Here is a 26,990-nt window from a genome sequence, read left to right on the forward strand (position 1 = left end):
GTAAGTAGTTGTATGTGCTATAGTTTATATGTGTTTATCAATCTACTCTCTATCAAATATCAGCTGTACACTGTCCTCTTCTCTTGATTATAGATCTCTTATTATATTGTGGATCTTACTCTGCCAACCCTTAGTTTTAGCCTACTTCTCATCATCCACTCACAGGTTTTGCTCCTTCTCACACTTTGGGTGATAAAGATAGAGAAAATCACAACAGGACCCATAACAAATTTTGTAATGTTTTCGCAATGAGACCCTCAATGAAACAATTGTTTTACCTTCCCTAATTAATCCACTATCCCATTCACTAGAAGATTGCCCCCTCTATCATCCCCACTCTTTCACTTGTTTTCATTCTCTCTTTATCTATTGATTGCTTAATTATTGTCTACAGAGCCCATATCTCCTCCAGTCTGAAAAAGTTCTTATTTGACCTATCTTTGCTATTTATTGTTCTATATCCTCCTCCCTTTTCTATTTCCTTTCTTTTCATTCTAAACTCTCTTGAGGCCTCTAAACTCATTATTCAATTGAAGCTGAGCTTTCCAAAATTACAAGTGATATCTTAATTGCCAAAATTGGGCTTTTCCCAACCCTCACTTTTGTCAACCTCTCTGCAGCTTTAGTTACTGTTTTTAAGTATTTTATTTTTTCCAAATACATGCAAAAATAGTTTTCAACATTCACCTTTGCAAAATCTTATGTTTTGAATTTTTCTCCCTCTCTCCCCTCCACCCCCCCACCCCAGGGCAGCAAATAATCTAATGTAGATAAACACATGCCATTTTTTCTAAACATATTTGCATATTTGTCATGCTGCACAAGAAAAATCAAATCAAAAGAGGGGAAGAAACATGAGGAAAAAAAAGCAAACAAGCAAACAAAAAAGGTGAAAATGCTTTTTCCCCACATTCAGTCTCCATAGTTCTCTCTGGATGCCGATGACACTTGTCATCTCAAGTCTACTGGAACTGTCTTGAATCATCACATTGTTGAGAAGAGCCAAGTCCATCACAACTAATCATCACAAAATCTTGTTGTTGCTGTGTATAATGTTTTCTTGCTTCTATTCACTTCACTTAGAATCAGTTCATGTAAGTCTTTCCACAGCCTTTGTCACTGTTGTTCACCTTACTCTCCTTGATACTCACTATTGGTTTTCCTGCCTTTCTGACTGCCTCTGCTTCCATTGATGGAATTTTTTCTACTTCATGCCTGATAAACATGGCTATCTCCAGGGTTTTGTCCTGGGCCCTTTTCTCTTCTTCCTTGATGCTATTTCATTTAATAATCTCATCAGTTCCCACGCTGATAATATCTTACTAATGATGCATAAATCTGCTTATTAAGCCCTAATTTCTCTTCTAATCTATGATCTCAAATCTCCAGTTACCTATTGAAGAACCCAAAATTAGATGTTGCATAGACATTTTAAACTCAACATATTTAAAACAGTTCATTACCTTTCCCCATAACCATTTCTCTTTTACTAAATTCCTTCCCTATTACCAAAAAGGTGACCCCATTCTCTGTTACCCAGGACTTAACTCCTTATTCTCTCAAAACCCATATCCAATCTATTGGCTAAGTACTGTCAATTTGATATCCATAGTATGCCCTCTCTTCTGTTATCTACACTACATCACTCTGGTGTGGGTCTTCATTACCTCACGCAAAGATTATTGCATTAGTCTTTCTGATTGATATCGCTGCCACAAATCTTTCTTCATTGATATCCTCCAATCAGCTGCCAAATTGATTTTTCTAAAATGCATGTCTGACCACATCACCTCATTATTCAATAAAATTCAGTGGCTCCCAATCATCTCCAAGATCAAACATAAAGCCTTTCATAAGTAGCTTCCTAACTGTAGTCTTCTTATACCTTACTCATCTCTATATATTTATATTCAAGAAAATTCAGTGGCTCTAGATCATCTCCAGGATCAAACATAAAGCTTTTCATAAGTAGCTTCCTAACTTTCTAGTCTTCTTATACCTTACTCATCTCTATATATTCCCCTTTCCCCCTGAAATTCCTAGTCCTCTCTTATCATTGACTATGACCAAAAGAAGTCATCATTCATTGCCTTCATTCCTACACACATGCTCCTGAACAAACTTATACTACCATTCTGATTTATATTACCTAACCTTCACTGGACTCTCACTGTTAAGCAATCCTATTATACATCCTTCAACAATACATTATCCCATTCTCGACAACAGCTTTTCCAAACTTTTACATCTTCTCTCAAACTTCCAATGGCTCCCTCTCATATCTTTCCCTCAGCTGAGAAACTTTTCTAGAAAATTTAAAGTCATTCAACTTGAACTTACTTTTCCCTCCTCTTCCTCACCTTTTATTACTCACTTGCTTTCTGCCACTTTCTCCTCCTTTATACTTGTCTTACATAATGAAATGGCTTTACTCCTTTCTAAGGTCAACACTCCTATTTATCCAAATAATCCCACTCCATCCCCTGTCTTCCAACAGATTGTCTATTCTGTCATCCTCACTCTTTTATTTATTATTAATAAATAAATTATTGCTTATTTATAGGTAACATTTATTTATTTTTAGATTTTGAGTTCCAGATTCTCTCCTTTCCTCCATCCTCTTTTCCACCTATTACAAAAGTAAGCAATATGATATCAATGTGAAATCATATAAAACATTTTCATATTAATCATATTGCACACAAAAAAACCCAAGAAAAATAAAGAAAATGAAAAAATCATACTCCAATTAACATTTGTTGTTCATCAGTTCTCTCTCTGGAGGTGGTGGTAGCATTTTATGTTTTCTTGAATCATTGTATTGATCACAGTAGTTAAGTTTTTCCACTGTTGATCATCATTACAATATCACTGTGTCTTGTGTACAATGATTTCCTGGTTCTGCTTATTCCACTCTGTATCATTCATATGATTTTGAATTTCCTTGGAAGTGATTTCAAAATGATTTTTCTGAAGCTATCTTCCTCTTCATTTCTTATAACCCAATAATATTCCATCATAGTCATATACTACAACTTGTTCAGCCATTTCCTAGTTGATCAACATCCTCTCAAATTCCAATTCTTCGCTATCACAAAAGTAGTAATTATAATTCACAAATGTACCAACTATATATTAGTGTACCTGTTTTTCTACAACCTTCAACATTTCTCATTTTTCTTTTCAGTCAAGTTAGCCAATCTGATAGGTGTGAGGTGATGCCTTAGAGTTGTTTTAATCTGTTTTTCTTTAATCATTTGTGATTTAGAGCATTTTTCATATGATGATAGATAGATTTGATTTCTGCTTTTGAAAAACTATCTGTTTATATCCTTTGACCTTTTGACAATTGGGAATTGGCTTTTATTTTATAAAGTTTCCTCTGTGAGGTCCTACACTAAAATTATTTTAGTGTCTATTGCCTCTTTTATTTCATTTAAATTTTCTTTTAAGAATTTGAATTTTATGCCAGTTGATGCATATGTTTTGTATTGATATTAATTAATTGTCTATGATATCTTTTGACAAAATGTAGTTTATCTGATTGTCTTTTTCAGTTAGGTATATTTTCTTTTGCTTTATCTGAGATTAAAAAGCTACTCCTGACTTTTTTGTTTTAGGCAAAGTTTAATAGATTCTGCTCTAGCCCCTTATTTTAACTGTGTGACTTTCTGTTTCAAGTGTCTCTTATAAACAACATATTATTGGATTCTGTTTTCTAATCCATCTTTTCCTCTCATCTTCTGCTTTATGGGTGAGTTTATCTCATTCACAGTGAAAGTTATCATTGCAAACTGTATGCTAACTGTGTAATTAGCATCCTATTTTCTAACTCCATCCTATTTTCTTCTATTTATCCTCCTTCTTTCTCTCCTTTTTTACCCTGCCCCTCTCTCCCTTAATCTGTTCTCCTCTTGTTATCACTCCCCCCCTTTCTCTTAGCCCTTTCTCCTTCTACTTCCTATTGGATAAGATGAATTTCTATGCTCAATTGAGTAAAATTGCCTACTTTCAAAAGCCTACCCTCATTTTCCAATAAATTATAAAAATTATTCCTTGCAGGCTTTTTTGTGAAATAAATCTTCCTCTCCCTTCTCCCTCCTTCCATTGCATCCCCTTTTCTTACATATACATTTTTCTTTTTTCAATCATTCCAGCTTAATAGACTCATTCCTGTTCTCTCTAACTAAACTCCTTCTACTGCCCTAATAATAATAAAATTCTTGAAAGTGTGGTACATCTTCTCATTTAGGAATATAAACAGATCAACCATATTAAATTTCTCATGATTTCTAACTTATATTTGTCTTTCTATTCCTTTCTCAAGTCTTGTATTTAAAATCAAATTTTCTTTTTAGTTCTTTTCATTGGGAAATCTTGAAAGTTTTCTATTTCATTAAATATCCATTTCCCCCCAATAGGATTGTACTCCTTTTTACTGGATAGATTACTCTTAGCTGCAATCATACTCCTTTGCCTTACAAAATATCATATTCAAAGCCCTCCTTTATTCATCATGATAGCTACTAGATCTGGACTATAGCTCTATAATATTTGAATGTTTCCATTTTGGTTCCTTGAAATATTTTCTCCTTTTCAGATAAACTACTGTTTAATTATCCCTCCCTCATGAAAATGATTTCTTAAACTTCAATATAAAATTTTACATTTCCACCTATTTAAATGCCAGAATCTTTTCTGGGATCCTGACTTGGTCATCCAATGCCTTAGAATCATCATCAAAGTTGATACTGATGTTATCTATTTCTTTCACTAACATAATAACTTTATACAATAAATATTTGATTGAACTATATGAGATGGATATTAATGTTTAAAGCCAGATTTGAACTCAAATTTTCTAATTGTGGGCCCAATGTTTTATTTAGTAAATCACTAGCCATTACTAAAAATAGACACAGCACTGATCATAAAGAAACTATAACCCAATTATTGATATTAAAACAATTTAAAACTTTGGGAGATATGTCCAGACATGATTGACAAATATTGATTGCCCCTTTTTTGCAGTTACAGCTTGTGATGGAAATTTTATGTTGACCGGTTCCACTGGACATTTCCATTCACTTAATTATCCAAAACCTCACAATTCAAATAATTTTTGCCAGTGGATTATACGGTATGTAATATAATATTACTGGAACTTCTTCTTAATAATATAACTTTTTATTTTCATTTTCAACCTAAATGAATACTATTGCTGCAAAGTTTACTCTTGCGTCTAACATTTAAATATTTTACCCTTTGTACCTAACCTAATGATGTCTAAAATAGAAGGGAATCTTATTTATGTCTCTTATTGCCATTTTAAGAGGGTTTAGATGAAATCAGATATTCCAAAAGTAGGGATGTTAGTATTCATCTTGTAATTCTAATTATAGTAGTTTGAATGTGAAAGATTTCTAGTACAATGATCCATTTAAAATAGTTTTAATGGTTAATTTTTTTTCAATATGTGTTGTGCTATATTTGACACATTCAAGTCAGCCATTTATATTCATTGAACTTTGTTAATTGTTAATTGTTAATTGGGCTGCCAAATTACACAGCCAAAAATCGTTTACTTTCTTTTATTTTAAAAATAAAATTGGATTAACTAAATTTCTATTTGATCTTCTCATTCAATGCTTAACAACTGCCATGGATGAATAGACCATTATGATAAACTGGAATAGTCTCAACAAATACATAACAGAAAATAACCTTCCAGGTGGATTTTTACAGAAATGTGACTTGTTCAAAATAAGATGTTTTATTGTGATATTGAGATAATCTTGGGTTCTCAGATTCTATGCCAATGAAACAAAAGCTCTGTCAGATTTAACTATATTGAAATGACTTTACTTACAGTACTAGGAACAGACTATTTCTGTTCTAATGCCAGCCTCACTGTGAGAAGCTCATCATAAGTAGTTAGATACTCAACAATGAAAAGACCACAGCAAGGATGAAAAAAAAAACAATATAAAGTAATCCTGTACAGTGACTTTCTGCTTCTACAATTACAGTACCAGAGTGAGAGAAAATGGAGCAGAGCATACTAATAATTGCACAATCTCTAATGTTATCTGAGTCCTCTAAAAGGGAAGCTTTTTGTCCAATGACCAACCAAGTAAATATACAAGTAGGGGAAGAGAATAATAACAAAAAATAGTTGGTGAAAAAAGTTGCAGCTAAATAGAAGAATGCCTCATAAATTATTCTTAGAGAAGAAAATGAAAGAATTTGTGCAAATATTTTAATAATATCAGAGTTTTTTAAAATATCAGTTTAATGGGGATCTGTGGTCAGCACATGCTACAACAGTTATTAAAAGCATTTTGTAAACTGTAAGAGCATGTATTATTGTTATATATTTTATTATATTATTATGTTTAATAAGACAATTGCAAGTTAAATGCCAATATAAATTATAGCATATGGAGGATAAGGATGATGAGCAGATAGAAAGTTTTATGAAGAATTGGATAAAGCTGTCCAAATTAAATCAATATATGCTTTAATATTTAATGACTTTATTATAAAAGTGAGTATAGGGAACAACAATGAAAAATATGTTTTAAAATGTGGCTTGAGTAAAAAAAATAATGCTGTGTATGGTGGACTACTCCCATAATTCCTGCTTCTTAGGAGATTGATCCTGATAGAACATTTGAATTGATGAAGTATAAAATACACTAAGACTAAAACAAATTAGGAGTACACTGTGTCACCTATATAGTGAGCTATAAGAAGTGCAGTGCCACCAATCTGCCTAAAGAGGGTCAAACTGACTCAGGTCAGAAACATAACAGGACACATATTCCATACTAATCAGAATTGGGATTAGACCTGTGAGTTTGCACTTGTAGTCTAATTCTCTAAAACAGGGAGACCAATCCAATAAACATTTATTTATTAAGTACCCACAACATGGCAGGCACTATGCTGAGCTATGGGGATACATGTCAAAATAATTTTAAATTTCTTGAAAGATATGTGATTTTGTTCAGTGACCATCTGATGAATATTCAATGAGTATAAAACAATGAGACAAGCTTACCTAAAAAATTTGCTACTAATATAAAGTGCAATCAGATTAAGATGGTAGATTATTATATAGATTCTGAATGTCTAGCTAATTCTCCTGTTTGCAGGTGATTTCCTCAGTGAGATGCATAATAACTCAGAATTCAGACTAATACAAAAAGAAAAAATCAAATTAATAAAAATGCATATTGTCTAGGCTATGATATATATATTTATATGAAAACCTATAGGACTGGTTCATTCATACCTATATATTAACAGGTGCTAGATATATATAATGAACTTGACTCAATTATTTGTAAATGGCTTTTGCAGTTTCACTATGGAAAACAATATCCTGTTGTTTTTTATAATATCAGCAAATTACTCTTGACTGATCTATAATTTCATCAATGAAGATATTTCTTCAATGATGCATATTGCAACCAATTCAATACTCTCACATATGTCTTTCCATAGTTCTATAATAGTTCACTAATTCAAGTATTGCAGATGTTGCTCACATTCTCTTGACATCAGAAATATTCAAATGGATTATTTAGTCTGTCACTGGCTACCTTTCAGTTTTCCTATATGACTGGATCATTTAAAAAAAAACTATTTGTTTCTTTGGTTACATTCTTTATAACAATACTTCCATGTACATTCCTATTTGTATTATTCCTGCTCACCAGGTTTTTCTCCAATGAATTTTGGGTGGTCCTCAACTAAAGTGGTTTAAAAACTATAGTGTTCCATGGTCATAAACATATTCAAAAGACCATTTAGCATTAAAGGAAAAAAATGTGGTTTTGCTATTTCATGGAGGAGCTTTAGGTCATTACAGCATTTCATAATTTTTCCAAGGAGATATAGCTTGTTCTTATCCTCATGTTGAATTCTGGACGCAGATCAAAGATCATTTTCAGTATCTTTCTAAAATAATATAAACTGATCAACAAGCTTGATAGATTTTTCCTCAAACTGCATATCAGTCTGGACAATAAATTTTCTTCATTCATTTAGGGTTTTTTCCTGTTTAAATAGGACAAACTGTTTTGAGTGATTACAAATCATTTTTATAATGTGGAAGTGACATATTCTGAACTTTAATGAAATCAGAAACATCATGAGGGCCACATTATCTACTAACTCATTTGAACTCTACTTTGGATTGTTATGACAACTACAAATATGACAATTGCAAAAATGAGCCTAATGGATATAACTGAACAAGTTTATTTCTATTGTTAATCTTTCAAGGAATATTGTATAATTGGGAATATTTGGAAGACAATGCTTTACTAAATCAAATTCTTTACTGATACTCAAAAACAATAAATGAATTTAGATTACTATATTCTCTATACCTGTTAGTCACTTGTGTGATGGTAAAGATACAGTCTATTGTGAAATATCAGAAGAAGAAGAAGGGGAAGAGAAGGAGAAGTTTTTGTTTTAATATATCAATAAAAATTCCTTTAATACACAAGTATATTATTCTCAAAAAATCTTTGCACAGATAATTAAGTAGATGTTGGCTTTCTTTTGTTCATTTTTTTAAGGCCTGAAGTTTTCTTTTTTCAATTTTTTATCCAGGTTTTATTCTTTTCCTTCAGGTAATTTGAGAATCTGTTCTTTAATGTCTTCCATATTGTATTGCTTCTAGAAGAGATTTTCTTTTCGTAAAGTTGATCTAATCCAGATACTCATTCTTTTCTTTCTTTCTCTCAATGATATTTTTACTACTACAAGAAGAATATCCAGGATTGTAATGTGAAATTCCAAATGTATTATGTCTACTTCATGGTCTATTTAATGGTTGAAAGCTTGTCAAAAAAGTTGGTCTAGATTTTTTTCTATTTTTCATCTGATCATAGTCCTTCCAAATAACATCCTTAAATTTCCTTGAATTAACTTTGCTTAGTCCAATTTCTCACCAAGATTTTTTTTTCCTTTTGTAGCACTACCATCTGGGTTACCCCACTAGAGTTCATCATCTACTCCCACAAGTTTTAGTGTAGCCTTGGAGTTTGAAATCCTACTGATATGCTAATATATCAACCAAAACTTTCCCTTATCAGTTAGCTAGTATATGAGTAGCTCATAAAAAGCCATTTGTTAAAATAATAGAGCAAAAATAGTAGCTACAAAATACCTCTACAAATTTGAGGTATGCTTTCCCACTAGTGCACATAATATCTCTGGGAAAGTGAATGGAAACTTAGATTAAAATGGTTATGAAGTACGTGTGACCAATCAAATCATAAGTTTAGTTTTACAACTCCATGTTTTTAATTCCCTACAATTGATTGCCAAGACTAGATAGCTGACGGTCTATCTTCTCTACTGACAGTCATCATGCTCCTCAAAGCTGCTTTTAGCTTCAAGTGACTGGCCTGTATCAGTCTGTCTTGATGTCTGTCTAGAGTTTTTCGCTTACTGCTATTCCTACCACACTAGCAAATTCTTTAGGTGCTAAAGTAGATGTCTCCTGCTGGGTCAGACACCTTGTCAGATAGGAAGAATAGAGTTAAAAAGAGAAAATCTTCCATCTCTCATTCAAGAGCACCCATCCCTCACTCTAATTGGACTATTTCTTCTAGGGATCACCTGGAAACCTTGTTTTATGACTAAAGTTTTTGCCTTTAGGCAGCAGTGTGGATGCTCCTTTTCAAATAAAGGAATAACAAGGTGCTGATACCTTATTAAAACAGTAACTCCTAATCATCTGTGATAACTGGAACAGAGCTGGGGTAGAGGGAGAGAGAACCAAATTCCTCCTTCTCATATTTCCATTTCTTTTTTTTTTTTATGAATTAATGACATAATGCTATTTATAATATTCTACCATTCTTCTGATGAAATAATTGAATATAAAAGTGTATGTTGATTTAATATCAAGGATCTTATCAAGTTATTCATAGAATAAGTGAGTAGTTATTAATTTCTCTACCTTTATTTCCCTCTGAAACATATGTTGGTGCATAAACTATAATTATTTACACAATGATCTATTTGTAGATATCTATCATGAACACAGGAACATAATTGAATTATCATGAAATTATGTTGTTTATTATATCTGCACATACATAATAAAATAACTTCATCAACTCCATTTACCTCTTCAAGGAGAACTTGTGAGATATCCTATCTAGTTACAACTTCCTTTGGTCTTCTAATTTCCCTTTTAGTTAGAAAGTTAATATTAATATGATTTAGTGCTTCTAGTAGTATGTTTTCTCACTGGTGATTAAAATGTATCTCATATTCAGAGTAACAATAATGTTTATAGGCAGTCTAAAAACTCTATAATTCTTATTCTTTTCTACCATATTTGTAGAGCAAAAGTACAACACTGAGAAATTGTATTTTTCTTTCATACTTTCTATTACAAATTTATCTCTAAATTTCTATGATGATGTGATAATTTGTCTTCCAAATATACTTTCTTTACTTCAAACCTGAGATTTGAAAGGGAAAAAAAATCATAAATGTAAAATCTATTCATGAGAATTTTGTGCAACACTCCTTACTTGTTTTTTTCTATTTTCATCTTAGAAACATGCTATACACAACGCAGATGCACCATACATACATAACAAACATACATATCAAAAGGGATATATGCATGTGTACATATGCATGTACATGTATATAGACATGACAGTCTGTGTACATGTATGTACATAGTTTACATGTATGTGTGTGGATAGATAAGTGGATAATTACTGCCTCTTCCTTTATTGAAAGTTTTTGTAATACATAATAAGTAGGACCATAGATTTAGAATAGAAAGAGATCTTAAAGTTTAACTACCCCCTTGTTTTGCATATAAACAAACTGAGTTTAAGAAACCTTAAGTAACTCATTCAGGATCTAATAAGGAACTCAGGTTTTCCTGAGTCCAAATCAAGCACTCATATACCACTTTGTCACATTGCTTCCAGGGAGAATGACCCATATGTTTATGTATTTTGTATCCTTTCTAGTGCTTATCACAGTGCCAAACATATAGTAGATATTTAATGAACTCGTCTTGATTTGACTTTTCCTCTTTCTGTTTATATCATTCAGTCCCTCCACTCCAAGTATTTTTCTAGATCATCACTCTTGTCTTTTCACTTTTACTCCCTTTCCAATCTTCATCTTCTTGTTAACAAGTTCACTGACCTCTGCTGTTGAAGTCAGTGCTTCTTTGTCATCAGAATCTGACTCCTACCTATCTTCTTACTCTTTATTACACATTAGATACTTCCATTCACTTGCATCCCCCTAAACTTGCCTTGAACAGTTGTTCAGTGCCTTTATACTTATCACCATCATTCTGATTTCCCTCAGGACTTCTGCATAAAGCTTTTCTTAATTCCCAATGCTATAGAAATATAGACATTAATACACATACATAATACATATGTGTATGTGTGTGTATATATATGCATATATATGTATATTGTCTCTCTTAGTATCTCCTTAATGGCAAGAGTATTTCACTTTTATCTTTATATCCCCTGTGTCTAGCAAAATGATGCCTGGACTATCAAGATGCTTAACAAATGTTTGTTGTTTGAATGCTTTTGAATAAATGTAAATACATGTAACTGTAATGTTTACATTTTAAACTCTTTAGCTGAAAAATGTTTTATTCAAAATATACTAATATCAGCATGATACTGAGATTCATATTTCCAAAATCTAATCCTAATATTTCACACAAGATAACAAATTCAAATTTATCATACATTACAAGTTAAGAAAACTCTTGAAGGATTATAATAATCTATTCTTTTCTTTTATTTAGCGTGCATGAAGGCTTTTCCATTAAGCTGAATTTCAGTACTTTTGATACCTATTACTCAGACATGTTAAATATTTATGAAGGCACAGGACCAAACAAAATTTTAAGAGGTAAGTTGATACTATGTCCAAATCTATTATTGAGGTGAATAAAACATTTTCATATTATTTTATTACTTTTAACTTTTTTATTGAATTCCATATTTATATTGAATTTCTGGTCATTTAAAGGAACAAAATAATTTGTCTTTAGTTTAAGTTAATTTTAATTCAGAGAATTGCTAATATTCATAAATCATAAATCAATATGATTGAAATTTTGAAGTTGTAAAGAGTTTACAAAATAATTATAATTATTCCTAAGAATGTTACCAATCTGGTTTCTTTTTTAAAATGCTATACTACCTGTGAAACACAGTTTCAATTGGAAGAACTATTTAGCTATTTGAGTTGTCAGCAATGGAACAATCTGTCTTGGAAATTAATATATTCTGTACCACTAGTGGCATTCAGAGATTGAATTTGATATTAAAATAACTTACATTGATTCAATTTTTAAAGGTTAAAATGATTATTTTAAATCATAATTGAACTTTAAAACTAAAATATAAACTATTTAATGAGAAAATTTCTTTATTGACAAGTAGGCCTCTAATGGTAAGAAGTAAGTTTTTCTATTATGTAATTTTAGAATATATTGTTAGAGGGGAAGAATATTTAGTATTTTGTAAAATACTATCACTTTAATTTCTAGTTCATGAGTCATTTCCTTATTCTATGAAACTTGTTTAGTGACATTCTTCCTTTTAATATTTCCAGGAATTCCAGGTCTAATTAAAAGCAGTAATTAATACTTTCCATTTCTTTGATACTTTAATATTTGCAAAGCACTTTTTTTTTTAAAGGCAATTGGGATTAAGTGACTTGCCCAGGGTCACACAGCCAGGAAGTGTTAAGTGTCTGAGACCAGATTTGAACTGAAGTCCTCCTGACTTCAGAGCTAGTGCTCTATCCAGTGGGCCACTTGGCTGCTCCTGCAAAGGACTTTCTTTACAATAACACAGTGAAGTTGTCAATAATAGTACAAGTATTAGTTTTTCTAATTTTCCAATAAAAAAAATTGAGGTTGAGAGGTAAAGTGGAAATATCTGAAAGAATAAAAGAAATGGGGTCCTGCCTCCACGGCCTACATTTTTTCATTTGTAGCTATCTGAGATATTAGTAGAATTAGAGGGCCAGAGTGATCTTCTGCTTCATTTGCCATACTCATAACCACACATATGTATCATTTTCCATAAAACACACATATGCCATTTACTGGTACCACAGGACCAACTAGGACTATCATATTCTGGAACATAACCTGGGATAGGTTAAATTTAAACTGAAACCCAACTATGGGCAACTTGGGCTATTTTTTAAAAGGAATTTAGCCAGGAGCTACTTAAACCCTAGGGAATCTCTTTATTATCTACTTTTAACCACCTTGTTTGTGGCTTTTATCATCTTTTAGCTTTCTGAACTACTTTTAATTGCTTTAAGATGTACCTTTATCAGAAGGTATTGGAATTTTTTAGTAAAAACAAGAAGAAGACACACACAGAAAATCCTATTTATTTGAACTCGTAGGCTGTGAGTGATCCATTGTATCAGATGCAGAATAGTGACCTGTATATCATTATTTCACACTGCCTCTCACCAAAGCACTGTTAAAGTCTATATCATATTGAAAGCAAAGGAAATTAGAACTGCAGCCTAATGAAGTATGATTATAGAGATAAACTATAATTTTAAAAATGAAATGTTATTGCTAAAAGGATAGTTGTCACTGAGTTGCCGTACTTTCCTGGAGATTTTAAAAGCAATACATAAATATATTTTAAAGGAAATCCATGTAATATAGGTGGACTGATATAGGAAGGAGGAAGGGAGAGATCCTCTGATTCCTGCCACTGTCAAATTTTCTTTTTACCTTTGGAAGACAACTTGGTACATGGCAGAAAAGTGTTGGAAGCCCCATGTTCAAATCCTGGACAAATTACATTGCTTCTCTGGGCCACAGTTCCCTCATATAATTAGGCTTGATGACCTTAAAAGTCCTTTAAATCTTTAAACTCTATAATCCTATGAAATTAAGTTAACAGCATTTATTAAAAAACCAATTGCGTATTAGAATTTTTATTTTGTAAACTTATAGTACATTTGTAATATCATTTCAGTAGCATGAAAGATAAGAAAATTATTTTCATTGTTAATTTGACAAGACAGTAGGGAGGATTGTTACATAAAATTTGGGGAAACCTAACTAAGTAGATAGATCTCTTAAAGAGACTAAATTACAAACATGTTTAGCAAGGAAGGAATTTGCATTCCAATGGGAGGGTTATTTTTGATAATCAAAAAGTCTCATAACATTGAAAGAATGATTCTCTAATGGTGAAAATATGCACTTTGATCATCCTTTAGCTGAAAAATCTGGAGTGTTTACTTGGTAGGCAAATAAACAGTGTGTAAGATTCTAGACCTGGAGCCAAGAAGACCTGAGTTCAAATTCAGTCCTCAAACACTTACTAGTTATGTGATCCTGAGAAGTCAATTTACCCTTTTTGTCTCAATTACCTCATGTATAAAATGAGCAGGAGAAAAAAATGGCAAACTACTCTTGTATGTTTGCCAAGAAAACTCCAAATGGTTTCACAGAGTTAGATGACAATGGACAACAACTCAAATTATATTTTATAGGCCTAACATTTTGTCATCTGGTATCTATTCTTGGCTTTTCCAGATAATTCATTGTGCTAAATACTAAGGCAACAAAAGACAGAAAAAAGAGTCCCTGCCTCCAAGAAGCTTGCATCCTACTGAGGCAACAGCAGCCACAACAAAACAATGCAAAAACAAACAAACAAACAAACAAAAATCAAATGACAAATCAAAAATAACATTTTTTTTTAAAGAAAGATTGTAGTTTAAGAAAACCCATACTGCCTTTATTTTCATTTTGGCTTCAAAATTATTCTTTCTATCTTATCAAAATATGTTTTCTTTTTCTTTTTAGAAATGTGAAAGCTTATTATCAATCATATTGCTAGACTAATGACAAGACTTTATAGAGAATGTTATATTAACATATTAGCACTTTCCAAACTCATTAGTTATTATTATTGCATTGTTCTTAAGACTATCTTGTTCATATTATATATTAGAAGGGAGGGGCAGGGAAGACATCAAGGGACAAATAACTCAAATTTACAGTTTTGGAAATGTTTGCTTCATGTATACTTATGTTTAAAAAACAACTTGTCAGTGTATGTATGTACTTACATTTGAGGTAGATGAAGTTCAAATATATGCTTAAATTGTTCAGGTTATTTTGTAATTCTCTGGTCTTTATTATGAAAACTAATAGGGGCAGCTAGGTGGCACAGTCAATAGAGTACCAATCCTGAAGTCAGGAGGACCTGAGTTCAAATCTGGTCTCAGACATTTAATACTTCCTAGCTGTGTGACCCTGGGCAAGTCACTTAACCTCAATTACCTCAACATAAAAAATAATAATAATAGCATTAAAACATATACTGCCAGTATATTCAGTATTTTAGTTCATATGGAAAACGGTGAGGTTTTTTTTTTTCTTTTTTAACAATAGTTATTTGTTTTCTTTTTTAGCTTCCCTCTCAGGACCTAATCCAGGAACAATATACATTTTTTCTAATCAAGCAACTGTTAAGTTTCTTATAGATTCTGATGAAAAAGATTATATTGGCTTTAATGCAACATATACTGAGTTTAACAGCAGTGAACTCAATAGTAAGTATTGCTTTCTCTTTCCCACTTGAAGTTTCAAAGCTGCAAAATCTTTAACTTGATAATATTTTTTCAGAATAATAGAACTAGAGAATTAGGATAGAAAATTATAGCATGACTTAATTAATGTTGCCAAATAAGCACTTATTGTGAATCTGCTTGTTATAGAACGCCATATTAGATTCTGTGAGAAAATACATGGAAGTAGAATATAATGAATGATTATAACATAACTAAAAGAAGATGTAACATAGACTCAAAAATGTATAAACAATATGTAAAACAATATATTTTGAAGTGAATAAAAAATACTAAAAAGATAGTTTAGAATGAAAGTAAGGCAATGAGGATGATATTATGTTGTAAACCTAGGTAGCAGCAAAGCTGATAGTACCTTTCAAAGAAGGTTTTGGAAGAAAGATAAATTCTGATTTGCACAAGTTACCTTTGAGATTCCTAAGTTTGAAACAGCCAAAAGTACCTAAGAGGAATTTGGTGATGCAAAACTGGGTCTTATTAGGTCTTTTTAGGTTATTGATCTGAGATATATTTGTGTAGACTTGGTAGTTGATCCCATGGAATAAAATGGTGAGAATTACAGAGCTTATGGTTCCCTACCACAACTTTCTATTTTCTATTTCCATATCTCCATAACTTTGTGTAGAGGTATATTATACCTAAAATATTCTTTCTCTTCTCATCTAGCCTCTGAGATTCCCTGTAGCCAAGGTGCTATTGATAAAGCCCTGAATGGTGGGTGGATTCAGAAAAACTGAAGAACTGAAGCGGGCAGGAGGCACTGAAAGAGATCAGTTTAGCTTCGTGGTCTACCCTCGGGGAGGCCGTTCAGTCTGAAATCCAAGTTATGTCAAGTCCCTAAGACCCACCCTCTGTAAGGGTCTTGGATAGCCTCACCTTGCAATGTCCTATCAGAAATTCATGCCCCTGAAGTTAAATTTTCCCTATAAAATCTACTTATAGCCACGCTATAATCATTGCCTTTCTTTAGATCTGTCTGCTGCACTCTGCCTATAGGGTCTTTTTCCTTCCCCCTTCCCCTATGCCTCATGGTATCTCTCCTAACTCTACTATGTTTCTCAGTCCCACTTCTCTTCCTTTATAATTAACTCTTTTAAGGGATTCAACTCCTAAACCCTTTCAGTTTTTAGCCTGCCAGCTAAGGATATGGTCCAATCTCGTGGGATGCTTCCTCTATTTCATATTTACCATTCCTAGAGTCTATTCTATCCCTTCATTTTTTTCTGTAATCTATTCCCCTAAATAAATCTATTGTTTGCCAAAGAAAATGGCCGTTGTGAATTCTTCATATGACCAAACCCCTTTTGGTATCTATTATCATCTGATGTCTACATCAGCCACATCATTATAATTCAGAATTAAAACAATTACAACAGAATAGTATAAATGGCCAGTTGAAAAACCTTGAATGTAAAGTGTCATTTAGGTTTTGAGAATGGGCTCTTATTATAACTACTGATTAGATTACTACAGCATTAAATTTTCTATATTTTTATTATTCACAGATTTTGACAAAATCAATTGTAACTTTGAGGATGGGTTTTGCTACTGGATCCAAGATCTAAAAGATGATAATCAGTGGGAAAGAGTTCAAGGAAATACTTTTCCCCCTATGTCCGGACCAGATTATGATCATACATTGGGCAATTTTTCAGGTACAATTTATCTGTATCCTTAACCATAAGGAAAAGAAAGACTCTAAACTAAAGAAAAAGTAAACAAATTTTCTCTACAGCTTAAATAGTAAGTACTTAATAAATGCTTGCTGACTGACTGACCAAATTTTTTTGCTGTTTTAATCTATCCCAAATACTGTTGCCAAAGTAATTTTCCTAAAGCACAGATTTAAAAGCTTTCTTATAAATATTATTTCAAATGGAGTACACTGAATTCACAATAGCTTATTCAGATTTTCTCCTTCTTAAAACAGTTAAAACTAATTTTTGAAAGGGGGTGTGTGTGTGTGCTTGTGTGTATGTAGTACATATTAAGTACTAAGTTAATAGCCATAGGATTTATTGTTTAAAACACAAAAATTGACCATAAAATGTTTTTTAATATTGTGAACTATATATGCTTTTAATGATAATTGAATTATCATTAAAAACATGTATATTTCATAATATAAAAGTGCAATTTTTAAAATTATGTGATTTAAAGCTTGTCAATGAGGATCACTGAGTCAATGTTAAATGCCTACTATGCGCTATGTACAGAGATTCAAAGTCAAGGATAAATATCTCTACCCTAAAGTTTCTCTTCTATCAAGGTTAATATCATGTTACATAAATACATGAAAAATAATTCAAAATGTATGCCCTGTTTCAAATGTCTTTTTATGAAGAATATAGATATTATTATTAAAGCTTTATATTGAAACAAGATATGAATAATTGGCTGGTTGAAAAAAAAGTTTGTAGGCAATTTCAAAAGTTAATTGACAAAATAGCTCACACTGCAGCATTTTCCTCTATGTAGTTAGGGAGGAAGTGATTTTTTTTCTCTTTGATCCATGAAGATCTATGAGGAATTTGTAGAGAAGAGGAAGGAGGGTGAGGAGTTTTCTTGTTGGAACTATTTTTAACTTTGGCATTTACCAAGATCTTTATAAAAAATTAATAATTCTGTGAGGACCTGGCAAGTATTATGTATTTTGGGAAAAAAACAAAACAAAACACTTTTTGATTCAGTGATTACTGTCCAGAAGACAAAGAATTAAAGGACTAATTTTGAGGAGAAATATTAAGAATATTCTTAAGAGGCTAACTAGTATCTGGAATGACCTGCATATAGCATCTGGAATGACTTGCATGACTCTTTCCAGACCAATTAAGGAGAAATCAGCTATTGTTATTTTGAGAGTTTTGAAGTGACTTGGCCCATTACACTAACTACAGCCAAAATAATATAAATTCCACCTGTTAAATAAATTGTACATATTCAGTAGCTATTTTTAAATGTAGAAAAGTAAGAGAAATTAACATTGGGCCTAAATTAAATTAAGTAATAGTTGAATCAAACAATATTTATTCAAGGTAATTAAAGAAAATTAGATAGCAATTTTTATTAATGAGAAAAAATTACCAGATATAACTTTAAATCAGTCTAAAGCTTTAGAAGATAGCAATAAACAAAAGAAAGGGTCAACTTGCAGTTTGACATGGGTGACATAGTTGAGTATAATCTGATCCCATACCTTATAACCTTGCTATGCATGGAATTATAGCTTTTTTCCTACTACCTGATACATGTAGCAGCTTTTTTGTTCTTTTTGCAATAAACATTTTTCATATAATCTAAATGGAAAGTGTTTGATTTTGCTAATTATAATTTATGATATATACAAATTATATGTTGTTACTACGGTTAAAAGATGAATATTGATAGGTTGAATATGTATTAGTGATGCGGTTTGAATGGTCTCAATTCCTGGAGGTCAAGAAGTTAGTGGCAATAAGAGAGTTGTTAAATATCCCCTTTAGATCGGCTGCAGATTTAGGAGTGAAAGAATTCACTCATTCCCAAATTATTAGTTGCAAAATGAAAGTTTATTGTTGGATAGAAAGAAGTTTGCTAAGGAACTGACTTCTATAGTGACAGAAATCTATTAAGGAAATGGAGTTTTGGCACTAAGAATGCTTTCTCTATGGGCAGAAGAGTCCTGCCAGCTGAGCAAGCTACCTAGGGCCATCTCTAAAGACCTTAGTTGAGGGAAGCTGTTATAACAGCTTCATTGTTATAGCAGATACAATGGGTATCTTGATGGGAACTGGGACAGCCCGAGCAGATCAGACCAGAATTCTTGATGGGGGCTTCAGGAGCCAAGATTCTCAGGCTTAGATTCTTATCAGTTTTCAGCCCAGATCTCCTGTAGGAATTAACAACACTTCAAAGGGATGCTTTTTGACCAGGATTTCTAATTGAATCAAAGGCTCTGGCATCCTGGAAAATAACTTAACTGGGGGGATATGCCTTCCCCAGGAGGAGCTGAGACTCTGAAAGGGATCACAGATCAAAAGGAAATACAGTTTCTTAAAGGGACCCACAACTTTAGTAAAAGAAACAGTTCCCTCCTGTTTCATTATGATGCTTTGTGACTGAAAACATATAAAGATATCTTAATTTTAGGGGTGGGTGTAATACCAGAGAAACTGATGCAAGATAGAGATTAGAAAGTTTCTAATATTTTATTTTATTTGGATTTCTGAGGGGGCGAGATTGTGCTGGGGACATGATGCCCATAGTATCCAGCAGCAAATATGAGTTCTCAAAGACATATTTATACACAATAGCTAAACAAAGGCGGGGAGGGGGTGGAGGGAAGAGGTGGAGTTCAAACTCTGGTGAGCATATCCAGAAAATGGTGGAATATCCTGGCAGGAACCATAAATCTGGTACTGACAGGTTGGGGGAGTGGGACCATAAATTCCAACAAACTGGGAGTTAAAGAAGTGTCCAGCTTAGAGCTAGGAAGTCTGGACTCCCTTATCTTGAATTTACACATTGACAATTTGTAACTTTAAAGAAAGTAGCTCTGAGTTATATCAGTCTTAATGAACTGGAGGGAGGGTTTGCAACTAAGGGGACTGAGGCAGAACAATTAAGGAAACTGCCACAGGACCAATTAGGGAAACTGAGGCAGAACAATAAAAGGGAACTGTGGCACAACATGGGCTAAAAGTAAAAACATTATAAAAATAATTAAAAGAAATTCTAAAGAAAAGATAATTTTTAATTAAAAATCAGGCCTGGATAGGTTACTCAGTCAGTAGGAGACAAAAAGCAAAAAGATACAAAACAGAGTATGATAGGTGAAGAACAAAAAGAAACTCAGATTTCCTGAACTGTGATGTGCATTAAGTATATATTTAATAAGCTTGGAAAGAGAGTTTGGAGCCTTTAAGTTACTTGAAATGACTCCCAGAGAAGTTTGTATCTGATCTTAGAGGTAACTAAGAGACACATATACATATGACACTATATGAATGCTAGCTATTTTATTGATCTTAAAGGCAACAAGGAACTATTGAGGGATGAGAAATGTTGAAGGGTGAAAGATACCCTAATAGTGATGGGGGCCCGATGGGCGTCTCCAGGCCAGTGTCAGTGTCACAGGTTTTTGCAAAAGAATTTGCAGTCCCAATCTCTAAACAAGGTTTTTGGCAAAAATGGGTTTATTTTCACTGAAAAACTACTTCCTCAATGGGCTGCTTCCTGATTAGAAAGATAGCAAAGGTTTGGGTACAGAATCTTGTTTTTTATTAGCCTTCTATGGTTTGGGGCTAGAGAGCGGATTAGAGGATAATTTCCAAATCACTAAAGGGTGATGATTGCTTCCCTGACCAAAGTGATTCCCAAATCAATTGGGAAGTGGAAGTTTCCTGTGGGAATCAGATCGTTTTCTCAGAGCTGGGAGATTCAGGTAGGTGGGGATCATTTTTAGGAATTTCTCCAGACCAAGAGGCCCACCCTCCACAAAGATCAGGGAGATACAGAGTCCTTATTACAACAGAATCACTGAAACTTATTGAATAGAAGAAAAATATAGTTAGATCTGTGCTTTAGGAAATTCACTTTACCTACTGTATTTAAGATGGATTGAAGTGGGGAAGGAATTTGATCAGTTAGTCAACAAGTCAAAAGCAACCAATATTCAAAGAATGTAGCAGCTGTATTCTAGACAAGACAGGTCAGAATCATACAATTACACAAGAGGCCACCAAAGATGTGCAAAGCCTAGTCCCAATACTCTGAAAAGCAAGGCTGGAAGAATGAGAAACAAGCAAAAAGAAATAAAATATGATGTAGAGCAGATGAAAGAATAACTCCAAAATACTTACAAGAAAAGTCTCAATGGAAAACACAGTTTGGCCACAAGATCAATTCTTAGAAGGAGATTTAGCAAGAATAAAAATGAACAGACAACGTTGTTAATAAAATTAAAATGACTGAGAATTGGAAAGAAGGTAAAAGCTTGGTAGAAAAAACATAAAGAGAGAATTAACAACCTTGCATGACAGGCACAAAACCTTTCCTAAGAATCATGGAAAACAGAATGGCTCAAACAAAAATTAATGAAAAAAGAAGTATTAAAATAAAATAAAATAAATTTAACTTATCTTACATCAAAAACAACTGATCTATTAAAAAAATCAAGGCAAGATGATTTAAGAATCTCTTGGCTACTTGGAAGCCAGAACAACAACAACAAAAAGTCTAAATATCCTATTTCAGAAAATTATGGAAGTAATTTATCTAGACATACTAGAATAAGAATGCAAAGTATAACTAGAATAAACCGATCACTTCCTCAAAGAAACCCAAATTGAAGATGATTAATAATGTCCAAGATAAAATTTAGAGCTTAAGGTAAAAGAAAAAAAAATATATTATAAGCATCCAGAAAGAGCTCAAGTACTGAGGAATCACAGTCAAGATCACATATAGTTTAGCAGCTACCACAACAAAAGAGCATAGGTGATAAAATGCAATATTCCCACAGACAGAAGATGTATAAGCTTAAAACCAAGAACCTGAGTTCAAATCCATCCTAAGATACTTAATGCGTCCTACATGTGTGACCCTGGGCAAGTTATTTAATCCCAGTTGTCGAAAGAAAGAAAGAAAGGAAGAAAGAAAGGAAGGAAGGAAGGAAGGAAGGAAGGAAGGAAGGAAGGAAGGAAGGAAGGAAGGAAGGAAGGAAGGAAGGAAGGAAGCAAGGAAGGAAGGAAGGAAGGAAGGAAGGAAGGAAGGAAGGAAGCAAGGAAGGAAGGAAGGAAGGAAGGAAGGAAGGAATCCAAGAATTTAACATGAAAAACTGAATAAATGTGTAATGAAGTAGATGATTTCTAAACATTCCTGATGAGAAGATTAAAGCTAAGTAGAAACTTTGAAATAAAAGAAAAGGAGTAGAGAAACAAAAAGCTAAATACAAATGAGCATTCTGGAAAGATTTTATAAGGATGCAATTTGTGTACTGATGGGGAGAGTTCATTGTAAGCATCTCTTAAAATATAATGTTGTCAGTCAACAAGAGTCTATTAAGTGTCTGCTATGTGCCAAATATAATTTACTGAGGGAAACAAACTTGCAAACAAATATGTTCAAATAGCATATGGACAGGATAATTTAGAGACAACCTCAAAGGGAAGTCATTAATGAAGGAGAGGAGGAAAAGTTTATTGCAAAACTTGAAGGAAGCCATGCAAGTAGGAGGTACTGCTGAGGAGAGAGTTCTGAGGCATAGGAGACAATCAGTAAAAATAGTCAGGGTAATGAGATAGAATATCTTCTACAAAGAAAGCTAAGGAGGACAATGTCACGTGTTATGTGACCTCACAGAATGTATGGAGATGGGTAAGGTATAAAGAGACTGGAAAGGCAGGTTATGAAAGAATTTTAATATCAGAGGATATTATAGTTGATGCTGGAGGTGATAAGGGACCACTGAAATTTATAGCCTCATAAACAGAATGACATGATCAGAACTATGCTTTAAAAAAATTAATTTGACAACCAAATGGAGTATGGACAGTAAGGGGGAGAGGCCTGTGATCAACCAGAAATCTATTGCAATAGTCTAAGAGTGAAGTGTTTAGGTTCTATATCAAGGTGTCAAGAAGTGTGTGTATATCTGTGAATGTGGGTGTGTGAGTGGGGATGCTGGGGAAGGTGGTGTATAATGAACATTGATATAAAAAAATATTGACAAGAAAACTATATCAACATATAAAAAGGATTATACATTATGACCAGATTGGATTTATACCAGGATGCAGTTTTGGTTTTCTATCAAGAAATCTATAAACATAAATAATCATATTAGTAATAAAAGCTATATAAGATTATATCAGTTGGCATGAAAAAAACCTTTATTTTTTAACTGAAAACAACAATTTCTATGAAAACATTAGAAAAATAGGAATAAATGGATTTTTTTCTTAATATGATAGCTATTATATATCTAAAACCAAGAGTCTATATTATTGGGGAATAAAATAGGAAAATTTCCAATAATATCTAATGTAACCATTACTATTTGAAATAGTAGTAGAAATGCTAGTTATAATAATATAATTATTTTTTTAAATTAAGGAAGTAAGCATAAGCAAAAATAAAAAAGAATAAAGTCACCACTTTTTATAGACAATATGATGGAATATTTAGTAAACCCCAGAGAGAAGACTTTAAATACTTTAAAATTAATGGAAACAACAAATTAGACAATGTTGAAGAATAGAAAATAAATGTACAGGAATAAATCTACACAAATCATCAACACTACTATCCATTGAACCAATCCCAGAAGAAAGATAAAGGAAGAGAAATTCCATTTAAAAAAACTGTAGAATATATAAAGTACTTGATGAATACCTGATAAAATACACACAGGAGCTATATAAATATGACTATAAAACAGCCTTTATGTAAATAAAGACAAATATAAATAATTGGAGAAATAATAATTGCTTATGGATAGTCTGAGATGATACAATGAAAATGATAATATTACCTAAACTAATTTACTTTTTTCAGCCAATAAAACTTTTTTTCATGCCAATAAAACTTCTGAATGATTACTTTATAGAACTAGAAAAAGTATTATAAAATTTTCTGAAATAACAGACGGTGAAGAATCTTAAGGGAAATAAATTTTTTAATGGGAAAACAAAAAGGCTAGCAGAGCCAAATCTTAAACTGTACTACAAAGCAGTAATCATCAAAAAATTTCCTACTGCTTAAAAAATAGAGAGGTCAATTAATTGAATAGATTAGGTACACAATATTCTCTGACCAAAACAAAACAAAACAAAACAAAACAAAACAAAACAAAAAACACTCTAGTAGTTTAATATGTCATTAATCAGATAACCAGTAAGCATGACATTTACTAAGGACTCACTATTTGACAAAAACTTCTGAGAAAACTTTGATAGCAGTCAGCCAGAAATTATTTTTAGAACAATATCTTACATATTAACTCTAAATAGATACATTATCTAAGCATAAAAGATCATGTCAAATTAAAGAAACAAGAAGAAATTGCCTTTCACATCCATATATTAGGGACAGATTTATGACCAACAAAGGAACATAAGGATGATATAAGGTAAAATGCATAATTTTAATAACAAAAAAATTTCTAAGTTTTTGTACAGACCTGATGAAATTTAGCTTAGAAAAAATATAATTAACTGGGGGGAAATATTTGCAGCAATTTTTTTCTGGTAAAGGTCAAATTTCAAAGATATTTAAGGAACTAATTAAAATTTATAAGAAGAAGAGTCATTCTGCAATTGATAAATAGTCAAAGTTTATGAATAGGTGATTCACAAGGGGAGAAACATAAGCTTTATTATAACCATAGAAAAATATTCTAAATCATTAATATTTAGAGAAATTCTAATTAAAGCACCTTTGAGATTTCTTCTCTTCATCCATCAAATTGAGAAAGTTCACCAAAAAAAAAAAGAGAGAGAGAGAGATGGAGAGGTCTAGAGAAAATAGCCTCATTGATGCACTTTTGATGGAGTCATTTTGAAACAATTTCAAATTATGTTCAAAAAATTATTAAACTGCATAACCCTTGACCCAACAATACCACTTTAGCCCCCAAAGAAATCAAAGTAAGAAGAAAAGATCCTATATGTACAAAAATATTTGTAGCATCTCTTTGTGGTGGCAAAGAACTGAAAGAAAAATTGGTCCCAACGGATAAACAAATTATAGTCTATGTATGTGATGCTATTTTCCCAAGACCAAAATTCCTTAATCTATTCTTAAATTGTTCCCCCAAATCTCCCCTGACTTTGTTTTTCCAAATATCCTCTGAATTTGTTTTCCCAAATTTTTTCCAAACTTTGTTTTTTCCAAATTCCCTGGCTTTGTTTTCCAAATTTGTTTTTCCCCCCAAAATTTCTCCTGACTTTGTTTTCCCAAACTTAGTTTTTGTCATTAGAGTATCCATGATCTTTCTTTACTCCTCTTTGATCTTATCCTTCAAGCATCCTTCCCCATTCCTCCCTGATCTTATCCTTCAAGGAAAATATCTCTCCAACCATTTGTCAAAACAACTCTCCTGGTTTCTTCCTGCTCCTTCTGTCCATAAAAAATTTTCTTTTCCCAAAGTATGGCACAAAATGGACAGGCATAGATAGGATAGTGATTTATACAGTTGGAAGGAGTACTCACATATATGAGATCACAAATCATTGGAGTATTATAATAAGGAACTATATTAAGATTCTAGAGATACCAATTTTAAAAAGTCCTTAAACAGCTTCTGTCATCAAGAAGCTTCTATTCTACTGAAGTGATACAACACACACAAATAAATAAATGCAACATAAGTAGGAATAGAACATATCAATAATGATTCTCTTCTGTGAAACAAGAGAAAGTGTTTTTTCATATTTCTAACTGCCAAACTTCACCACGATAATTTTGAAGCATTCAATTGTTTCACTTATGCCCTTTCCAGTTAACATTGTTGTCGTCAGTGTATATTATATATCCTTTTTCTGTATACTTCACTTTGCATCAGTTCATATAAATTTATTGTGCTTCTTTCACATTCATTGTTTCTTATAGCACAGTAAAAATTCCAATATATTCATGTATCCTAATATTTTTCCAGTTAACCAAAGATTCTTAAATTCTTTAACAGTAAAAAAAACAAAAGCCAAAACACCCCACCTTTTCCCCACCTCCTTCTTGTATTCCCCTAGAGCTTCTCTACCCCATGATCCTTAGGTCCCAATCGGTTGAGGCAATAGAGTTAAAAGTTTATGTATTATGGTTGGAACTTTTAAAAAGACAAATTTAATTTATGTCAGGAAAACTTTTCTTCAAATTAGAGCTACAACTGATAGTTCTGCACAGGAAATTTGCTCTATGGAATCAAATCCTTTAAAATATATTTTATTGTTTCATTTCATCTTTATTTCACAACAATTTTAACCTCTTCCTGTCTCCATGTTTTGTGATTTTTCCCCCTACTTTATTTAGCAGCATCTATTATCATTTTGTGCTTTTTCTCTGACTTTGTTCAGCATTATGTATATTGGAAAAGGTAGCAGACGAGGGGAGTGATCTAAGGCCGAGGTTTACCTTGGCAAGCCCAACAATAGGATAAGAAATAAAGAACTTTAGAGTAGAGAATAGGAACCAATGTTTAGAGGAGAGTGTAGGTAGTGCAAATACTGGAAAATATCTGAGGATAAAGTAGAATTTGTGAAACAGAGGGAGAAGTGAAATACTAATAGATTGAGATCAGGCAATGGAATTCCACAATTCATAAACATTGTAAGTGGATT

At 32.3% G+C, this 26,990-nt stretch overlaps 1 protein-coding gene across 1 annotated transcript in view; it reads left to right on the plus strand.

Moving 5' to 3' along the window:
• TMPRSS15 (transmembrane serine protease 15) overlaps positions 1–26,990 on the plus strand; it is a 138,580-nt gene that overhangs the window by 47,784 nt on the left and 63,806 nt on the right. Inside the window, exons 6-9 of the mRNA XM_074302039.1 lie at positions 5,032–5,140; positions 11,834–11,940; positions 15,499–15,639; positions 17,181–17,330. Of these exons, the coding sequence (XP_074158140.1) occupies positions 5,032–5,140; positions 11,834–11,940; positions 15,499–15,639; positions 17,181–17,330 (507 nt within the window). The remainder of the gene's footprint in view (positions 1–5,031; positions 5,141–11,833; positions 11,941–15,498; positions 15,640–17,180; positions 17,331–26,990) is intronic.

Source organism: Sminthopsis crassicaudata, chromosome 3, assembly GCF_048593235.1.
Source record: "Sminthopsis crassicaudata isolate SCR6 chromosome 3, ASM4859323v1, whole genome shotgun sequence".
Classification (NCBI taxonomy): Eukaryota; Metazoa; Chordata; class Mammalia; order Dasyuromorphia; family Dasyuridae; genus Sminthopsis; species Sminthopsis crassicaudata.